The sequence below is a fragment of the Zalophus californianus genome, chromosome 5, assembly GCF_009762305.2.
Source record: "Zalophus californianus isolate mZalCal1 chromosome 5, mZalCal1.pri.v2, whole genome shotgun sequence".
Taxonomy (NCBI): Eukaryota; Metazoa; Chordata; class Mammalia; order Carnivora; family Otariidae; genus Zalophus; species Zalophus californianus.
Window position 1 is genome coordinate 4,202,241 of NC_045599.1, and position 16,826 is coordinate 4,219,066.

At 52.7% G+C, this 16,826-nt stretch overlaps 1 protein-coding gene across 1 annotated transcript; it reads right to left on the minus strand.

Moving 5' to 3' along the window:
* Positions 1-4,297: 4,297 nt before the first annotated feature.
* Positions 4,298-16,478, minus strand: GRM6 (glutamate metabotropic receptor 6). The gene is made up of 10 exons (XM_027604733.1): positions 15,963-16,478; positions 13,334-13,550; positions 12,957-13,092; positions 12,113-12,267; positions 10,931-11,071; positions 10,626-10,826; positions 9,218-9,363; positions 8,497-9,120; positions 5,448-5,759; positions 4,298-4,495 (listed from the first exon to the last, which is right to left on the minus strand). The coding sequence occupies exons 1-10, from the start codon at positions 16,476-16,478 to the stop codon at positions 4,298-4,300; spliced, it is 2,646 nt and encodes an 881-aa protein (XP_027460534.1).
* Between the last annotated feature and the right edge of the window lie 348 nt (positions 16,479-16,826).

Sequence of the window (16,826 nt, forward strand, 5' to 3'; positions counted from 1 at the left end):
TAACTATTGGGAAGTTTTCCAATTAGTTTGTTCTTTCCCAATTAATTTTCCTTGCAGTGAATAAGAAATTCCAAAATTGGAAGAACTTAAATATGGGAACTTAAAAACCACCTAAGGTTCAATTGCTAATTTATTTCAGCAATATACTTCAACCAAGGTACAGCATTGCTCACTGTTATGTAATGTTATCATTTCTAGTCATTGTGATGGGGGGGAAAATGGGGTTATAAATATTTACAGATGAGGATACACCAGATTCCCCTTGGTGCATTGCCTCAGGCTCCTCATCAATCTTTCTGGTTCCCTCTGGGCCACCTCCCACTCCAGCCACCAGTGACTTTGTCCACCCGACAGATCCAGTCATGGCACTCACCTGTGTAAACGCTTCCATGGTTCCCCTTGGCCAACCTTGGGAAACAAAGCCTTTCAAGACCCTTCACAGCCAGACCCGTGTAGAATTCATATTTTTGTGAGGGAAATACAGCGCACATTTCTCTAGAGAGCAGTTTTGAAGAAGGAATGTTATTTGGGGGGTCTGAGAGGGGGTCTTGGGATCGGTCAGCTGTGGGGTTTGTGTAATGAGCGGGGTCTGCGTGGATAGTGACTGATAGGGCTGGGAGGGTGGATGTTGGGAAATGGGGTCAGTGGTGTGGGCATCTGCAGGGATCAAAGAGACTCTGACTGTCAGCGACTGTGGGAGAGGCTAATCATCTTGTCCAAGGTCACTTCCTAACGTGGCAGAGCTGGTATTGATCTCAAGAAGTCTTAACCTTGACACTGTACAATTTCTAGATACAAAAGCTGACAAGGAAGTCTACAGTGTCTGGGGTAAGACAAAGCCTGTGGGCCCTGGAAATTTTCCTGTCTGGCAGATCAGGATGGGAAAAAAAATAACTCAGAAGTTGATAGTTTGGGTAAGTTCAACATTGAGGAGCCCTGGTAGAATAAGCTAATAATATTTCATCAGCCAGATTATATCAGTGAACAGCATGTGGGGCAGGACCCATGTGTCCTTCCTGCTATTTCTATTTCTGAGTCTGCAGGCAAATATGAGAATGAATCACAGCCAGATACAGGTGCCAGAAGAGGGCAGGGCCCATAGCAGCATTCCTATGAGAGTGGGGAGCTGGTGCCCCGGAATGATGATTTTGATACTGGTGTGTGGGATGGAGGGGAAAGACACAGGAAGCAGAGACTAGTTAGTATCCCACCAGAGTAATCCACAAACGAAGCGATGAGGCTCACAGTGTCCAAAACCAGTCCCTTCACTAATCTGCCTCTCCACACACTCGACTGCCTTTCATCCAAGCCTCCCTCAGTGTCTCCGTGTTCAGAGCTGCACCCCATCTTGGTTCCTACCCTTTGCTCTTGAAAGGTCATCTCTGAAACTCCCAGCCTCCTATAGCTGTCAGTGCTCTGTCCACACGGCAGCAGGCTTCCCACCTCCTCAAAGCTCAGGAAATGGAAAACACTTACACTTGGGAATTTTTCATATTTAGAAAAAAAGGTGTCAATAGAACAGTATTTCTGAAGAGGTTTTATCCTACAAAATGACGTCGGAAAGATCCACCTGGAATTGTGCACTTTATTCCAGTTTAGAAGGAGTCTTGCAAATTGGCGACTACATAAAAAGGCAGCAGAAAATGCAAGCCAAACTTCTGGAAAAATGTATATTTATTCAACAAGAAGTCACTGAGTGAGAGACAATGAAAGTAATGAATTTGGGGAAAATTTCCAAAGAGCACAAATGTAGTAAATGTGACAAAGCTATAATAAATGTAATAGATGTGTTGAAAAATTCACACTAGTGAAAAGATATGAGCACATAGTTAATATGAGAGAGGCCATCCTTATACAACTCTCCACACATTGGACACAGATGATACCCTTACGAATAGGTGAATAAAAGTTTATATCAAAATGTAATCTTCCTCTGCTTTAGAGCACTCATACTGGAGAGAAACACTGTGATCATCATGTGGGAAAGCCTCCAATCCAGAGCCCCATTTTCACTGGAACACAGAATTCATACTGGGAAGAAATCATTCATGGGCAATGAATGTGAGAAAGCCAACAAGCATAGCCCAGTTCTTATTCAGCATAAAAGAAACCACACAGGCAGAATGCCTTATAAATTTCACAAATTTGGGGAAAAAAAGCCTTTATTCAGGAGTTCAAATTGACTGAACCTCAGAGAAGGCAAAACTATGCTTGTAAATAGCATGGGAAGACCTTCAGGAAGTTGTCAACCCCGCACTGAATATCAAATGATCCTTGGTACACACTGATCGTAGAAAAGCCTTCTCCTGGGAGTCCAAACTTTGCATACATTAGAGAACTCATAAAGGAGAGAAACCTCACAAGTGTGCTACATATGATAACACGTTTAGTAATAGAGGATTCCCCACTGCGCACAAAATGGCACCTGCTGTGGAAATCATTACAAGTGGACTGAATATGAGACGCTCGTAAGAAGGAAGCAGAACCTGCTTGTGGCAAAGCTTTCACATCAGAGAGACTGGTATGAACGAATGTGGGGAGTGTGTAAAAGTCTTCAGTAGGAAGCCAGGACTCTAAGGCAGAAACCTCACACTGGGGAGAAATCCTCTAAATGTAGAAAAGTTATACTAAGAAATCCTCCAAACTCTAAGTCACAGAGTTCAAAGAGGGGAAAACCACAAATATATAAAATATGTGGGAAAGTTTTTAACTAGAAGTCAACACTTACTGCACATCAGGGAATTCATCCTGGGAGAAACACCAAGAAAACAACAACAACAAAAACACAAGAACACCTTCCTTCTGATATCAGAGCTCACCGACTCTCTTAGAGTTCATATAGGAGAAAAACCCTATCAAAGTGCTAATGTGGAAAAGCCTTCAGCAAGAAAACACACCTCATCACATTAGACATCAGAAAACCCACACAGGAAAGAAGTCCTATGAAATAATGAATTTTGGAAAGCACTGAGCAACAGATAAAACTTCATAGTTCACACTGTGGAGAAACCAGAGGAATGCAAAAAATGTGAGGAAGGAGCATCTGTACAACAAAAATGTTATTCTGAGAAGCTCTATTAACTTAAGGAACACAGAAACACCTGGTCCCAGGGTCAAAATCTATTTATGCAACAGAGAGGAAGAGGAAAGAGTCTTTTATGTATGAAGTGTGGTTGACCTTCAGAATCAGTTCTGGACATTAGATACTAGAGAATTCAAACTGATAAATGAAAAGAGCCAATTTAACAAATGTAAATTGTACCACAGGGAAATACAATTCCATAACTGAAACCAAGCTTTTTGGAAAAAAAAAAAAACCCTGAAAAATAATGTCCATGCATCTGAAGTCCAAGTATCTTCCTCCCCATGCTTCATGTTTGCCTTTCAAAGGGGACCTCTCAGTAAATGTTGGGAAAGTTTTGATAGTCATCCTAAGATGTCTACTTGGAATTAATCATCACCAGGGATACAACCTGAAACTCCTGACCATAATCCCTCATGGGCATCAGAAGAGGGCAACTGCCACCCTGTTGCTTTATTCTCACACCACTAACACCACACAAGTGTTTGGGGGTCATTTAAGGGGGTGTGCATGGGAAAGGCAAAAATCTATGGTCTAAGTGTGACATGCCCCAGACCCTACGGGCGAAGGTCCCAAGAAAAAGACCTCAACACAAGTAACCCCACGGGGTATGTCCCAGTTCCTCTGCTGGTTCCCACGTCCAGTCCCAGGTCCATCCTTGCTCACAGGGCTCTCTCACCCAAGGTTCTATCCCTCAGTGCCAAGCCTGAGTTACTCAGGCCAGAAGACAGAACCCCAGGTCTCTTGTGGAAACCGCCCCTCCCCAGATCCAGCCCTGTATTTCTAGAGTGAGACCTACACATTTTCGTGTGCTGCCCAATCCCCACGTTCTGATGGCTATTTGGGTAGAAATCTCACTCACGCTGGGCCATGCCCAGGGGCTTCATCACACTCTCTGAACTCAGAGCAGGGGTGTAAGTTCAGTCCCTCCCTAGAGTAGGATCCTCTTGGTAGCTGTTTCCCACCATGAGTAGAAAGTCTGGTCTGCCGCAAGTACACATGATGCCAACAGGCACGGAAAAGCAGGGATGAAGTGTGGTGTGTGGGTGCAGGTCTCTCTGGAGGCCAGTCCCATCCTGGTGGTCATGGACTTCGTGGACTCTCTCCTTCTGATTGTTCACTGCAGACCTGGACTTTCCACAGCTTCCACCGTGAAGCAAGAGAAAGGAAAGAACAGAAGGGAGGGAACAACCATCCCCACTCCTTCCCCACTCACTACTTGGGGGCCTCTGTGTCCTCGCCCTTGGGTGTGGCTGTCACTGTCGAGGTCGCCTTGAGGCTCCGCTTCCGCTTCTGCACATTCTGCTCCGGGTGGAACAGGATGACGTAGGTTTTGGGCACATAGAGCATGCCGAGGGACACCGATGCACTCAGGCTCAAGGACACAGTCAGTGTGGTGGTTTGGATGTAGATCTGAGCCGTGGAGGAAGGGACTGGGTGGGACTCGGCCCTGTTCTCTCCCACCCTCCACCCCCACATAAGTCTGTGTGCATCGGGTGAATGGAAAGAGCAACCATATAAGCAAAGGCCCTGTGGTATGAAGAAGTGATGGTCATGGTGTGGCTCTGATGTAGGCAGGAAGGAGGATGAATAACACAGGACCAAGTGGACAAGTGACCAAGGGAAGCGAAGGGCTCATTCACAGCGAGTGACACCTGGGGAAATGGTCCATATGCCTAAAAAGTGCTAGAGCATGTTAATGAATGGATGAATGTTTTCAAATGTACAAATGAGTGAACACATTGAATAAAAGAGCAAGTGGGCAAACATATGAAGGCCAGGGGTGAATAAACATGTTCCACTATACACACAAATAAATCACTGAATTATGAGCAAGCAAATGGACTGATAGATTAATGGACTGATGGGTATAAAGTATATAAAGAAGTAACTGAATAAAAATAAGTTAATGGAGGGGCGCTTGGGTGGCTCAGTCAGTTAAGCATCTGATTCTTGGTTTCAGCTCAGGTCATAATCTTGGGTCATGGCATTGAGCCCCGTGTTGGGCTCCATGCTCAGCATGGACTCTGTTTGAGATTCTCCCTCACCCTCGCTCTCTGCCTCTTCCCTGGCTCACATGCTCGCTCTCTCTCTCTAAAATAAATAAATAAATCTTTAAAAAAAAAACACCCAAGTTAATGCATGGTTAGAAGCATGGATGAACACATGAATGAATGAAGGAAAATGGGACTGACTGAAGCAGCAAAGGGAGACTGACAAGTGAATGAGTTTTTAAGTACATGAATGCATTAACCAACAAGCAATCATGCATGTGGGGTGGCCCAGCTCTTGGGACAATTGAGCCCTTCCTCGGACAGGCAGGAAACAAAGGAGGCAGTGGAACCAACAGGGGACCCCAGATTACCTTTTCAGCTGACTGGGCGGTGCCAAAGAAGATAGGCACAAAAGCCAGCCAGATGATGCAGGTGGTGTACATGGTAAAACCAATGGGCTTGGCCTCATTGAAGGTCTCAGGCACGCCACGGGCTTTGATGGCATATACCGTGCATGTGACCATGAGCAGGAGGCTGTAGCCCAGGCAGCCAATGAGGGACAGGTCCGACATGTCACACTTGAGCACCCCTCTGGCCTGCTCTGGGTCCACTGTCCGTTGCTCTTCATAGTCAATCACACTGTGTGGGGGCTGGGCCCCCAGCCACGCCATCACTCCCACCACCTGCAGGAGCCAACACCAGATCAGGGACATACCCAGCCTGGCCACCCACCAATGTCTCTGGCAGGTTAGGGTCGCCTTGAGGCTCCTGGCCTACTGAGTGGGATGCTCAGGCCTGAGAGCCCCCATGGAGAGGGGCGGGCCATTCAAGAGGGGACTGCCCATGCAAAGGCTGGTGGACAGTGAGGTATGTGCTGGCAATGTCAGGGCTGGCTGGGTAACAGGCCCCTGGATGTCCTTTTCCTGTGTTCTACCCCCCAGGTAGGCAGGACCATCTCCATTCTGTAGATGTGAAAACACTAGCTTAACCCCGTCTAGCAACATGGCAAACCTCATTCCTGAGGACCCCTTCCTTCTCCAGATCCAGAGAACTTTTGAACATAATGTAATGAAATCATGTGGGAATGCAGAGTGAAGCTCAGAATGAGGCATGAAATAGAGTAGTAAGGATGTGAGGTGATTCCAGGTGGCTCGGGAGTTTATCAAAATCAAACACAGGGATGCCTGGGTGGCTCAGTCGGTTAAGCGTCTGCCTTAGGCTCAGGTCATGATTCCAGGGTCCTGGGATCGAGCCCCAATCGGGCTCCCTGCTCATCAGGAAGCCTGGTTCTCCCTCTGCCTGCAGCTCCCCCTGCTTGTGTGCTCTCTCTCTCTCTGACAAATAAATAAATAAAATCTTAAAAAAAAAAAAAGTCAAACGCAAGCACTAACAGGGAGAAGAAGGAGTAGCAGTTCCCTCACAGTGACAGGAGACATGACCTTGAGCCAAGGGAAGCTGGGGAGCAGGAACTTAAACACCTGCCTGAAGGCAGGACCCTGGAAGGGCTGTCCAGTTCGTTTGTGCAGGTTGTTCACTGTACAAGACTGCCATGTGTGTGTGTGTGTGTGTGTGTGTCTGTGTGTGTGTTGTGGGACAGGTAGGGCTGGAATTTAGCCAACACTTCAGTGCCATACTATGTACCTAAAGTGGGGCTGTGTGATCCTGGAGTAAGGAATGCTTTTTAATAATTTGTACACCCAGAAGGAGAACCTTTTTGTGATTCTCCAGAGGCAGTAGCTCCATGGACAACGGACTAATAACACCCCACCCAATGTCCAGGAAGGCAGTCTGGATGCTCCTCTTAGAACAAGCTTCTAGATAGGGAAAAAAGTTGCCTATGAAAAACCTATCCAAGGCCTGAGGTACACTGGAATAGCAACCAAAATGGACCCTGCCAATTTCACAACCCCTGTAATTGATAAGGAACTAGCATTTAGTACCTATTAAAAACAAAAACCAAAAAACTAAAAAAAGACACCTCCTACAAAATAATAGAAAATGAGCAAAGCACAGGAACAGGCACATCACAGAAGAGGAAATTTCAAAGGCCAGCTGCGCTCGTAACTAAGTAGATGCAAATTAAAACAATGAGATGCCATTTCATGTGCACCATATTGATAAATAACCTAGTAAAACTGCAGGTGTGCCTCTTTTCAAGGGTCTGGGATTTCCGGAAAGGAAAGTATAATGTGGGGAGTCCATAGATGAGCCAGGAAGTACTGACTGTAGTCTAAGTACCTCTGTCCTGGGGTAGGGGCACCACAGGGGTTTCAGGCAGGGAAGCAGGGAGGTAAGAGGTCGGGATGCACTGGGCATTGGTGTTCTGGCCCTCACAGGGATAGCTTGGGCCCTGCTTTCTGCGGGAAGATGGCAACACCTTTCAGTTGTGGAGAATCGCACGGACCAAGGCCTGCAGGTGGGAATGAATGTGGCATACGCAGAGCTAGGTAGGGGGAGGGGTTTTCCTGGAGTGCAGAGTGTGCTATGTCCAAAGCAGACTGAGCGAAGGCCCTCCGCATAGCCCTGAGAACTGGCCTGGTTCTACAATGCCACAGTGTCACCCACACCTGAGCACTGAAAACATCCAGTGCTTCCCAGATCATGAGAATAATTTCCAATGCTATAATGTTACTACCTTAGAGAAACCCCTGAAGGAACTTTGCTTTTGCTGTACACATGTTGTGAAGTCCTGGCCATTTATGGAGTTCGACGCCCCACTCCACAGTAAAATCGCTGGAGCCTGCGCCTCTCATCCAGGTTACCCCAGTGACCGGGCAGCAGGAGCTCCCTTTATGGAGACTTGATTCTTTTTCTGCTTGAGAAAAATTGTCAGATAACTCTTTGCCTTATTATTATTATTATTTTTTAAGATTTTACCTATTCATTTGACACAGAGAGGGAGAACACAAGCAGGGGGAGTGGCAGGCAGACAGAGAGGGAGAAGTAGGCTCCCTGCCCAGCAGGGAGCCCTACGCAGGGCTCAATACCAGGACCCAGGGATCACGACCTGAGCCGAAGGCAGACACTCAACCGACTGAGCCACCCAGGCGCCCCTCTTTGCCTTATTTTTATTTGGGAGCCAAATTGTGGAAGAGCCTGTTCCGTGTAGGAAAATAATCTCATTTTTTTTTTTATGGAAATGGAGCTGAGGGCTGGCACTCCCCATCTTACTGACCCAGCTCCTTCCAGGATGGAGCAGGATGGGGGGCTGGGGAGGAGGAGTTCCGCTTAGAGAACAGTGGGGCCCTGTCTCCTGCAGACCTTTTTTTTTTTTTTTTTTAAACATAGGAGCCAAAATAGAAGAGCGCTTCTCTGATTTTCAGAGTGGAGGACAACCCCCCAGCCCAGCCGCCGTCCATCCCGCCGCCACCCCCACCCCCACCCCCAACCCCAACCTGGCCCTGGGAACCCGAGACCCACCTGCACGGAGGTGAGGCTGAAGGTGATGGCGAGCTGCGAGGTGGGGCTGATGAAGGGCGGGGGCGTGACGGAGCGCTTCCCCTGCTCGAAGATGCGGTAGATGCGGTTGGTCTTGGTGAGCAGGGCCGAGTAGCTGAGCGTGGTGCCCAGGCCAAGGAAGAGCCGGCGGGCCGCGCACACTGCCGCCCCGGGCTCGGCCACCATGAGGAAGGTGATGGCGTAGATAAGGAAGATGCCGGTGAGTAGCACGTAGCTGAGCTCGCGGCCCGAGGCCCGGACGATGGGCGTGTTGTTGTGGCGCACGAAGGTGGCCACCACGGTGGTGGTGGCCATGCTGCCCAGCACGGCCAGCAGCAGGGGCGGCGCGGCCCAGGGCGAGGACCAGCTGAGGCGCACGACGGGCGTGGGGCGGCAGCCCGTGTGGTTGCGCGTGGGCCGCATGTCCCCGGGGCAGGCCTCGCACGTGAACTCGTCCACCTGGAAGCGGTACCCGTCGCACGGCTCGCAGTGCCAGCAGCAGGGCACGCCCTTCACCATCTTCTTCCGCTCACCCGGCCCGCAGGGGAGGCTGCACTGGGACGCGGGCACCTCGCGGGACTCCCCCGACCACTGGAGGGCTTCCACCTGCAGCACCGGAGACGCGCGGGCCTGGCACCTGCATCCGCGGGACCGGTGCCGCGCGCCCCCGCCGCCCCGAGCTCGTGTGTCCGCGCGCACTCACGTCCAGCCTGAGGGTCTCTGCCCACTGGCCCACCGCCTGGTAGCCGCCGCTGCCTGCGCTGCCGTTGGTCGCCTGGTACTGGAAGATGTCGTATCGCCCCGGTGCGTCCCCGTTCTCGTTGAACATCACGGGGGTCCCCGCGCTGCCTGGACCGAGAGCCCGGCACCCTCAGCTGGTTGTCCAGCCCCTCCCGGAGAGGCCCAGGGCCCGGCCAGGATAAAGGAAGAGTATAACGAGCATGCACAAAGACACTCAGTGTCCTCACACCCATTAGGATGGCCACTGTTACCACTCCGGGAAAGAACAAGCCTCAGGAGCATGTGGAGGACTTGGAACCCCAAGGCATTGCTGGTGGGGATGGAAAATGGTGCCCTCACTGTGGAAAATAGTGTGGCAGGTCCTCCAAAAACTGAACGTAGGATTACCACCTGACCCCGCAACCCCACTTCCAGGCATATGCCCCAAAGAAGGGACTCAGCTCCAGGACTCTCAAAGATGAGTCACCCATGTTCACAGCAGCATCATTCCTGGTAGCCAAAAGGTGGATGCAATGGGGGTTGAATGGATAAACAAAATGTTGCCTATTCATTCGTGCAAGGTTATTCTTCAGCCTTAAAAAGGAAAGACATTCTGACATGGGCCACAGCATGGGTGAAGATTGAGGACATTATACCAAGGGAAATGAGCCAGTAACAAAAGGACAAATACTGCGTGATCCCTCTCGTAGCAGTTACATAGAGTAGGCACAATCATAGGGACAGAAAGTAGGCTGGAAGTTGCCAGAAGCTGCAGGAGGGGGAATGGGGAGTTAGTGCTTAATGGAGACAGAATTTCAGTCTTGGAAGATAAAACAAGTTCTGTTTCTCAAGAACGGTTGCACAACAGTGCACATGACTCAACTGTACCCTTAAAAATGAAGATGGTAAATATGACGCTACGTGTATGTTACCACAATTTAAAAAGAAAAAGAAAGGGCTTAGCTGGCCAAGAGAGACGGTGGGTTCAGACTTGTACAAAGAACAATCAGCCTTATTTCTTTTAGAGGCTTGTTCTACCAGCTCGTAAAGCTGGTCTGGGGTGATGTTAAGCTGTGCTATTTAGCAGAGAGCTTGGCAGAGAGAAGGTGCTCAATATTTGGTGGGAGAACAGTTTTTAATTTTATAAAGGATCGTCACTGAACAAGAAGCGTATCTCTCCGCACAAACCATGAGTGTGGCTTGAGTCCACCTGGGCCTTTTCCAGATCTTATTCTGAGCCCTGCCTGTGTGCCAGGCCCTCTGCTGGTACCAGGGGACACGATACCACTCTGCTTCTCCCATCCCTTTGATCCTGAGTCACCCAGGTCCAGCAGAGAGATCCATCCCAGGCATGTCCCTTCCCTGTGGGAGGAGATCTGGCTCCTGCTCACCATTGAAGCGGACGGCTCGAATATACTGCAGCAGCATCCGCCCATCGGTGGTCTCCATCGCGGGGCACAGGCCAGTGAGCCCGGGGCAGAGCGCCTGGTGCATGCTGTGGAGGGCGTGGGCAATGGCGTACACGGCGTCGATCACAAACTGCACCTTCCCCTCCTGCTCGTAGGTGGAGTCCCGGCCGATGCGTTCCTCGCCTGTCCTAGGGATGCCCAGAGGAAGTGTGCCTGGCCCTCCCGGGTGCCCCGCCTGGCCTCCCGCCTTCTCCCTCATCTCCCGTGCCACCCTGGGCAGCTCTCACCTGTGCATTTGCGGGTGGCGTCATCTGACTGGGTACCTGAGCTGATCAGCTTGCAGTTAAAATTCTCCTCCCAGAACTCGGCAAACCAGATGTTCCGACGGTTGTTCTCCAGGGAGCGGGTCATGAAGTACTGGTCAAATCCTGAGAGGGAGGAAAGAGGATGGCAACCATCTGAACAACTCTTCTGTGTCCCTTCACCACTTGCTCACTTTGCAGCTAGGACTGGCCACGTGACCAGCTTTGGGCCCATGACTTCAAAGCCGCCTGGGGGCCTCAGGGTAGAATGTGCATCCTGTTGTAAACTCAGAGCTTTGCCACATCGAAGACTTTTATGCTGCTCCTTTTTTCCTCGTTAGGATGCTTCGGTGAAGATGTAATGGGTGGAGCTTCAGCAGCCACTTTGTGGATACCTGAGTCAGGAAGGCACAGAGCAACCACCGAGAATGGTGGAACAGAAACGGGGACAGAGCTCGGGACTTTGAGAACATCATTAACTCACTGTCCCAGACCTGAAGTGGCCTATTTTCAGATGTCTTAATCTGGCAATGAAATGCCTTTATTGCTAAACCCACTCTCATTCTAATCTGTCAAATGCAACCAAGTGCACTCTAAGGGAAAGAAAGAGTGTAAGGGTGGGTAGGAGGCTGGGAGCCCCTGAAAATCAGGGTTCTCAGTCTTTACAAGGTTTAGCTTCATAAAAGAGCCCTGAAGCACCTTGTCAAGGCATCTTCAGTTCAGGTTTTGGGAAAATGATCAATCCTGTTGTAAAGGACGGTGGAGGAAGGGAGGGGAAGCAGGCTTCATGATTTGATCAACAAGACAATAGGTCTGCATCCTCAGTTTTGCTCCCTCTCCCCCCACCGTCAAATTACTGTGTCTTTTGCAGAACCAGGAATACCAGGAAGATAGGCACTGAATTAAAACAAAAACAAAAACAGAAAAGACACAGCTAACTCTTGACCCTGTACAGTGGGGTGGGCTTTTCCTCCTTTGCCAAATCAAACACTGCTTGGAGGGATGTATTCACAGAATCTCAGAATCCTAGAATCCGGGAATCCCAGAAGGGACGTGGAGCAGGATACCATTTTACGGATGGGGGAAACGCGCACCCCCAAGAGGGCATCGTGGGGAAGGACAAGCAGGGGCCTGGAACGTGGTGGGGGTGGGCATCCCTGCACTCACCATCTATGGAAGCTCTTTTGGGCAGGATGGTGATGGCCCCCACAGCCACGTCCTCCAGGTTCAGGATGGGAGAGGTCTTGGCTCCCCAGCTGTCTGAGCCAACCCATAAGAAGTGACCTGTCAGGTTGGCCTGGCTTGCGGCCTCCAGGACTCTCCTGGTAGGAACAGGGCGAGGGGTGAGGAAGGGCCTGAGATCCTCCTCCAACTTCCCTCTGGCCACTTCCTGTTCTTCTCTCTCCTTCTATCCCATTCCAAACCACTCATCAGACCCTCGTTTATCAGGAAAAGTGGGGCAAAGGGTGTTCTGGACACTTGCGCCCGGCTTCTGAGGTAGTAAAGGTTCCAGCCAGGCTCTGGCCCCAGGCCTGCCCTCCTGTTCGGTGCGCTGCAGCCCACTTCACGTGCCTGGAAGAAGGGCCTCCCTTCTCTTGCAGAGGCTCCTGCTGCTCAGAGCCACACAGACCTCAGGTCAGGGTCCATGGCCACCTGCTGATACCCCCTGAATTGCCCCCGGGCCTTCCTGACAGCTCATTTTCGGCACTTAGATCTGCCCACGGGTCTCTCCCCTGCTGTGAATGATAAGAACATACAGCTATTCCTGTGTGTTCCCCTTGGCTAGTCCTGGAGCATCTCCACCCAGGCTGGGCCCAGTTCATTTCTGGGTACACCAGACAGACAGATGGCAGCCGGAAAAGTGTGTAAGGGCAGAAGGGGGGGGCGGTCAAGAAGAGGGAGGAGGAGGAAGGGAGGATGTGCACAGCTGGGGGATGTGTAAGAAGAGGGGGCAGGGCCTTCAAGGAGAGCCTCTGATAACTATAGTGATTGAATGTGCCCACTGTCCCACCTGATGTCATCTTCATTGGCAAAGATGATGATGCCCCGAGCGTTGGGCGTCTCCATGAGCCTCTTGATCACCTTGTTGAATTCTCCTGGCTTCGGTTCCCTGGGAATCTTGATGGACTGGGCAATGCAGAGCCCCCCTGGGTGTCGGGGATGCCAGAGTCACCTCTTGTTCTACCCAAGCACCCACCCACTGTGGCCACGCATACTGTGGCAGGGGCTGAGTGCTCCAAAGGAAAGGGGCGCCTGTCCACAGCGGCACCATCCAGGCTCCCCACCATGGACCCAGCGCCCCATCTCCTGGTTTTGGCCCTGCTCAGTGGCCCCTGGCTCAGCCCTCTGTAGGCTCCTTGATGCCTTGAACCCCCGCTCCCAGCTCACCAGCCTCCCGGGAGATCTGCACAAAGGCCTCAACCCCGCTCTCGCCATAGTTGCCCTCGGAGGCCAGTGTGGACACATAGTTCCATCCCAGTGCCCTCACGATGTCCACCATGGCCTGGGCCTGGTAGGAGTCCGGTGGCACCACTCGGGAGAAGAAGTCGTAGCGCGTGGAGTCACTGAGCTCAGGAGCTGTGGAGGCGTAGCTGATCTGGGGTATCTGGAATAGGGAAGGACACCTGGGCTACGGATGGAGGGCCAGTGAGCCCCGGAGGAGGGAGGGCAGTGGGGATCCAGGACACAGGTCGGGGCACGGAAGTCTGGGATGAGGGCACCAGGGGCCAATGTGGGAGAGCCAGGTGGAGAGGCCCAAGGGTGTGGGAAGTGCTCTGTATTTGAGACGTGATCTGACGGAATGTGGGAGGTATGAGGGTCTAGGGGAGAGGACCAGGCACCGTATACATAGGTGCCGGGTGTGTCCAGGCAGAGGGGAAGTGGGGCCTCAAGTCCAGCCTGCAGGAATCCAGCTGCTGGGCACACGCTGCAATGGCAAGGGGAATGGGGCTCCTTGTCAGCCCCAGGGGACAACCTATTTTCCTAATTCACACAAAGGGACAAGTCTGTGTAGGGAAGCGGCAGCCCCAGGCAGGGTCAGAGCGGGCAGGGGAGCTGGGAAAAGGTTATTTGATTCAGAGCTGTTTCTGGCCTAATGGAGGGGCCCGCATGGAACTGGGTTTGTCTGTGTGTCCAGTTCCATGGGATTATGGGTTGAGCTGATCCTGGAGAAGGTGGGGGTGGGGAGGCAGAGCAAGTGTGAAAGGAGAATGGAGAGTGGTAGCAGAAGGCTGAGGAAGTCAGGGAGAGGGAGGCTAGCAGAGAAGAGGGATGAGGTGGGAGCCTGTGTGAAGGGCAGAAGAGAGGGAATGTTCCAGAAGGAGTGGGCTGAGCTGGTCTAGGGGAGACAGGGATATCTGAAGCAAGGCAGAAGGAAAGCGTGGAGTGTGGAGACGTGATGGGAAGAGCAAGAGGGAGAGAGAAGGAAAGAGGGAAGGAGGGAAGGGTGAAGAGAGAAAGGGAGATAGAGAAAAACAAGAAGAACCACAAAGAAGGAGGGAAGGTCAGAGAAAGGCCCAGAGCAGTTAATGGACAGCGTAGCTACTGTGGGCACTCTAGACGCTAAAGTTTGATCTTCAGAACCACTTTCCTGTACAGGTTGACCCTCCTCCGGGAAGTTCATCTAAAATGCCTGCAATCACAGTGATGCCCACACGTATGGAGGTGAACTCGGAAACCCTCAGCTCGGCTCCTAGACCAGGAACTGCAAAAAGGCCCCCCAGGGAGCCACATCTGGCCCCCGGTTGCCTTTCATGCACCAATGTCTTCATTTTTCTAAATTTTTGAATTGGCACCCAGTGTCTAAAATGTGGGAGTGGGGCACCACCCCAGTCTTGGGCTGAGCTGGCGGCAGTGAGCCCTGGACTCGCGGGATCCTGCTTCACTCATCTATACCCCAAACCTGGCCCCTGAAGGCCCCTGAGTTTGAGATCTCTGCACTCAGTCTAGAGGGGCAGACACAGGGAAAGGGACAGAAACCAGAGCTCCAGGCAGGACAGGGGACAGAGGTACAAACACAGACTGACATGGGCAGGCGTGTGAGACGGAGACTACCCCCGCAACACACACATAAGCTCTCCCTGTCCCAACTAGAAGGTACTGTCTGTACGACAAGCTGTTATTCAGTGGGAACCGGGGTGGGGGGAATTACATGGATGCAGATGATGGAGGGGGGCCCAGATAAAACCCCTACCCAGCATGGTAGAAACAGAGGCCACGCCTGGGAGAATCAGAGAAACTCTCAAGAAACAGAAGTCCCCTCCCCTAGCCAGATGGAAGCAAAGCCTTCCTCTCTTCACAGAAAAATCGAAGGACAGACATGCCCCCACCCCCCCACCGAACCCCAGTGAATGACTACTACAGAAAACCCCCAAACTTTAATGCCAAAGGCCCCCCAGTTCCTGATTCCTATGCCCCTCGCCCAGTCACTGTCCCCCAGGGTTCAAGGAAGGGGCTGCCCTGCATTTAAGACGGTTTCCTAAAGATGAGGGAATTACCCTCTCCCCACCCCAGCAGTCAGGAGTATGTCCTAATTGCCCCACCAGAAGGAGGGCCCTGGTTCCAGGAAAAACTTGCACCTCATTACCCAGAGATCTCCCAAGGGCCCGGGGCGAGACCACCACACAAGGCGGGTGCAGTGTGTCCCAAACGAGAACACCCAAGCAAACGACCGAGTAGGGGCTAAACTAGAGGCTGCCCTGTTCTAGTCAATCGGCCCCCAGGAGAAGGCTGCAGCCTCCCCTGGGAGGGGACCGCCTTGACCGTGCAGAAGGTGGGTTTCCTTAATTCTCACAAAGGGCTGTGAGTGCAGATGGCAGCTCTGGCAGGGCCCAGAGCAAACAAGGAAGGGTGCACCGGTTGGGTTGATGTGGCTCAGGCTTGCATCTGGCGCACGGGACAGGGTTTCTCGGGGAAACAGCGGTTGATCTTTGCGAATTTGAGGATTTCTGCCAGGAGACCAGACATCAACCACCCGGAGGCCGAGGACGGGACGGGGACAGGGAGAGAGTGCCCTCACCGCAAACAGGCGCAGCACGTTGGCGACCATGATGGAGACGGAGCTGGCCGAGGCGCCGACCACAGCCACGACGCGCTCGGGGGGCGCGGTGCGCAGCGGGGGGACGCCCCCGGGGCAGCGCACGGCCCCCTCATCGCTGTCGCCGCGGCGGCGGATCAGCGCCTGCACGAAGCTCAGCGCCTGCTCCAGTGCGTACGTGTCCCGCGAGCAGGTGTCGAGCAGCCGCGCGCCCAGGCGCACGCCGGGCAGCAGCTCGGGGTCGGCGTTCACGCGGTCCAGCGCGTACAGCATGGCCTCCAGCCGGTGCACGCCCTGCTCCTTCTTCAGCTGCCCGCACGCCCGGCCCGCCGCGCCCCGCGCGTGCACCGGGAACAGGCCGCCCAGCGTGAGGCCGCCCGCCAGGCGCACCGAGCCCGCCGCGCCCGCCGCGCCCGCCTGCGCCAGCACCAGCACCAGCACCAGCACCAGCAGCGGCGGGTGGAGCCGCGGCTCGCGGGCGCTCCCGGGCCGGGCCATCCGCGGTCCCGCTGCGGGAGGAAGACAGGGCCGGGAGGGGAACAGAACGCGGGAACGCTCTGAGCGCCTGGCACAGGGAGAACCCCGGGTCGCGAGGAAGGGGAAGGAGCCCCGGGTCCCGGGGAGAAGGGGAGGCGCGCAAAAAATGTTGGCTGAGCCGGTTGGGGAGGAGATGGGATAGCAATTCGCCCTGCCCTCCCAAGCTTCCACCGCGCTCACACACCCTCTGGATCTTATCACTCAGGTCCCCCTGCCCGACCCCTGACTCCACCGCGCCAGCCTGCCTCTCCCGGACAGCCCCGGGCCCCTCGTCCTCAGCGCACAACCAAACGCAAATGCACTCCCTAG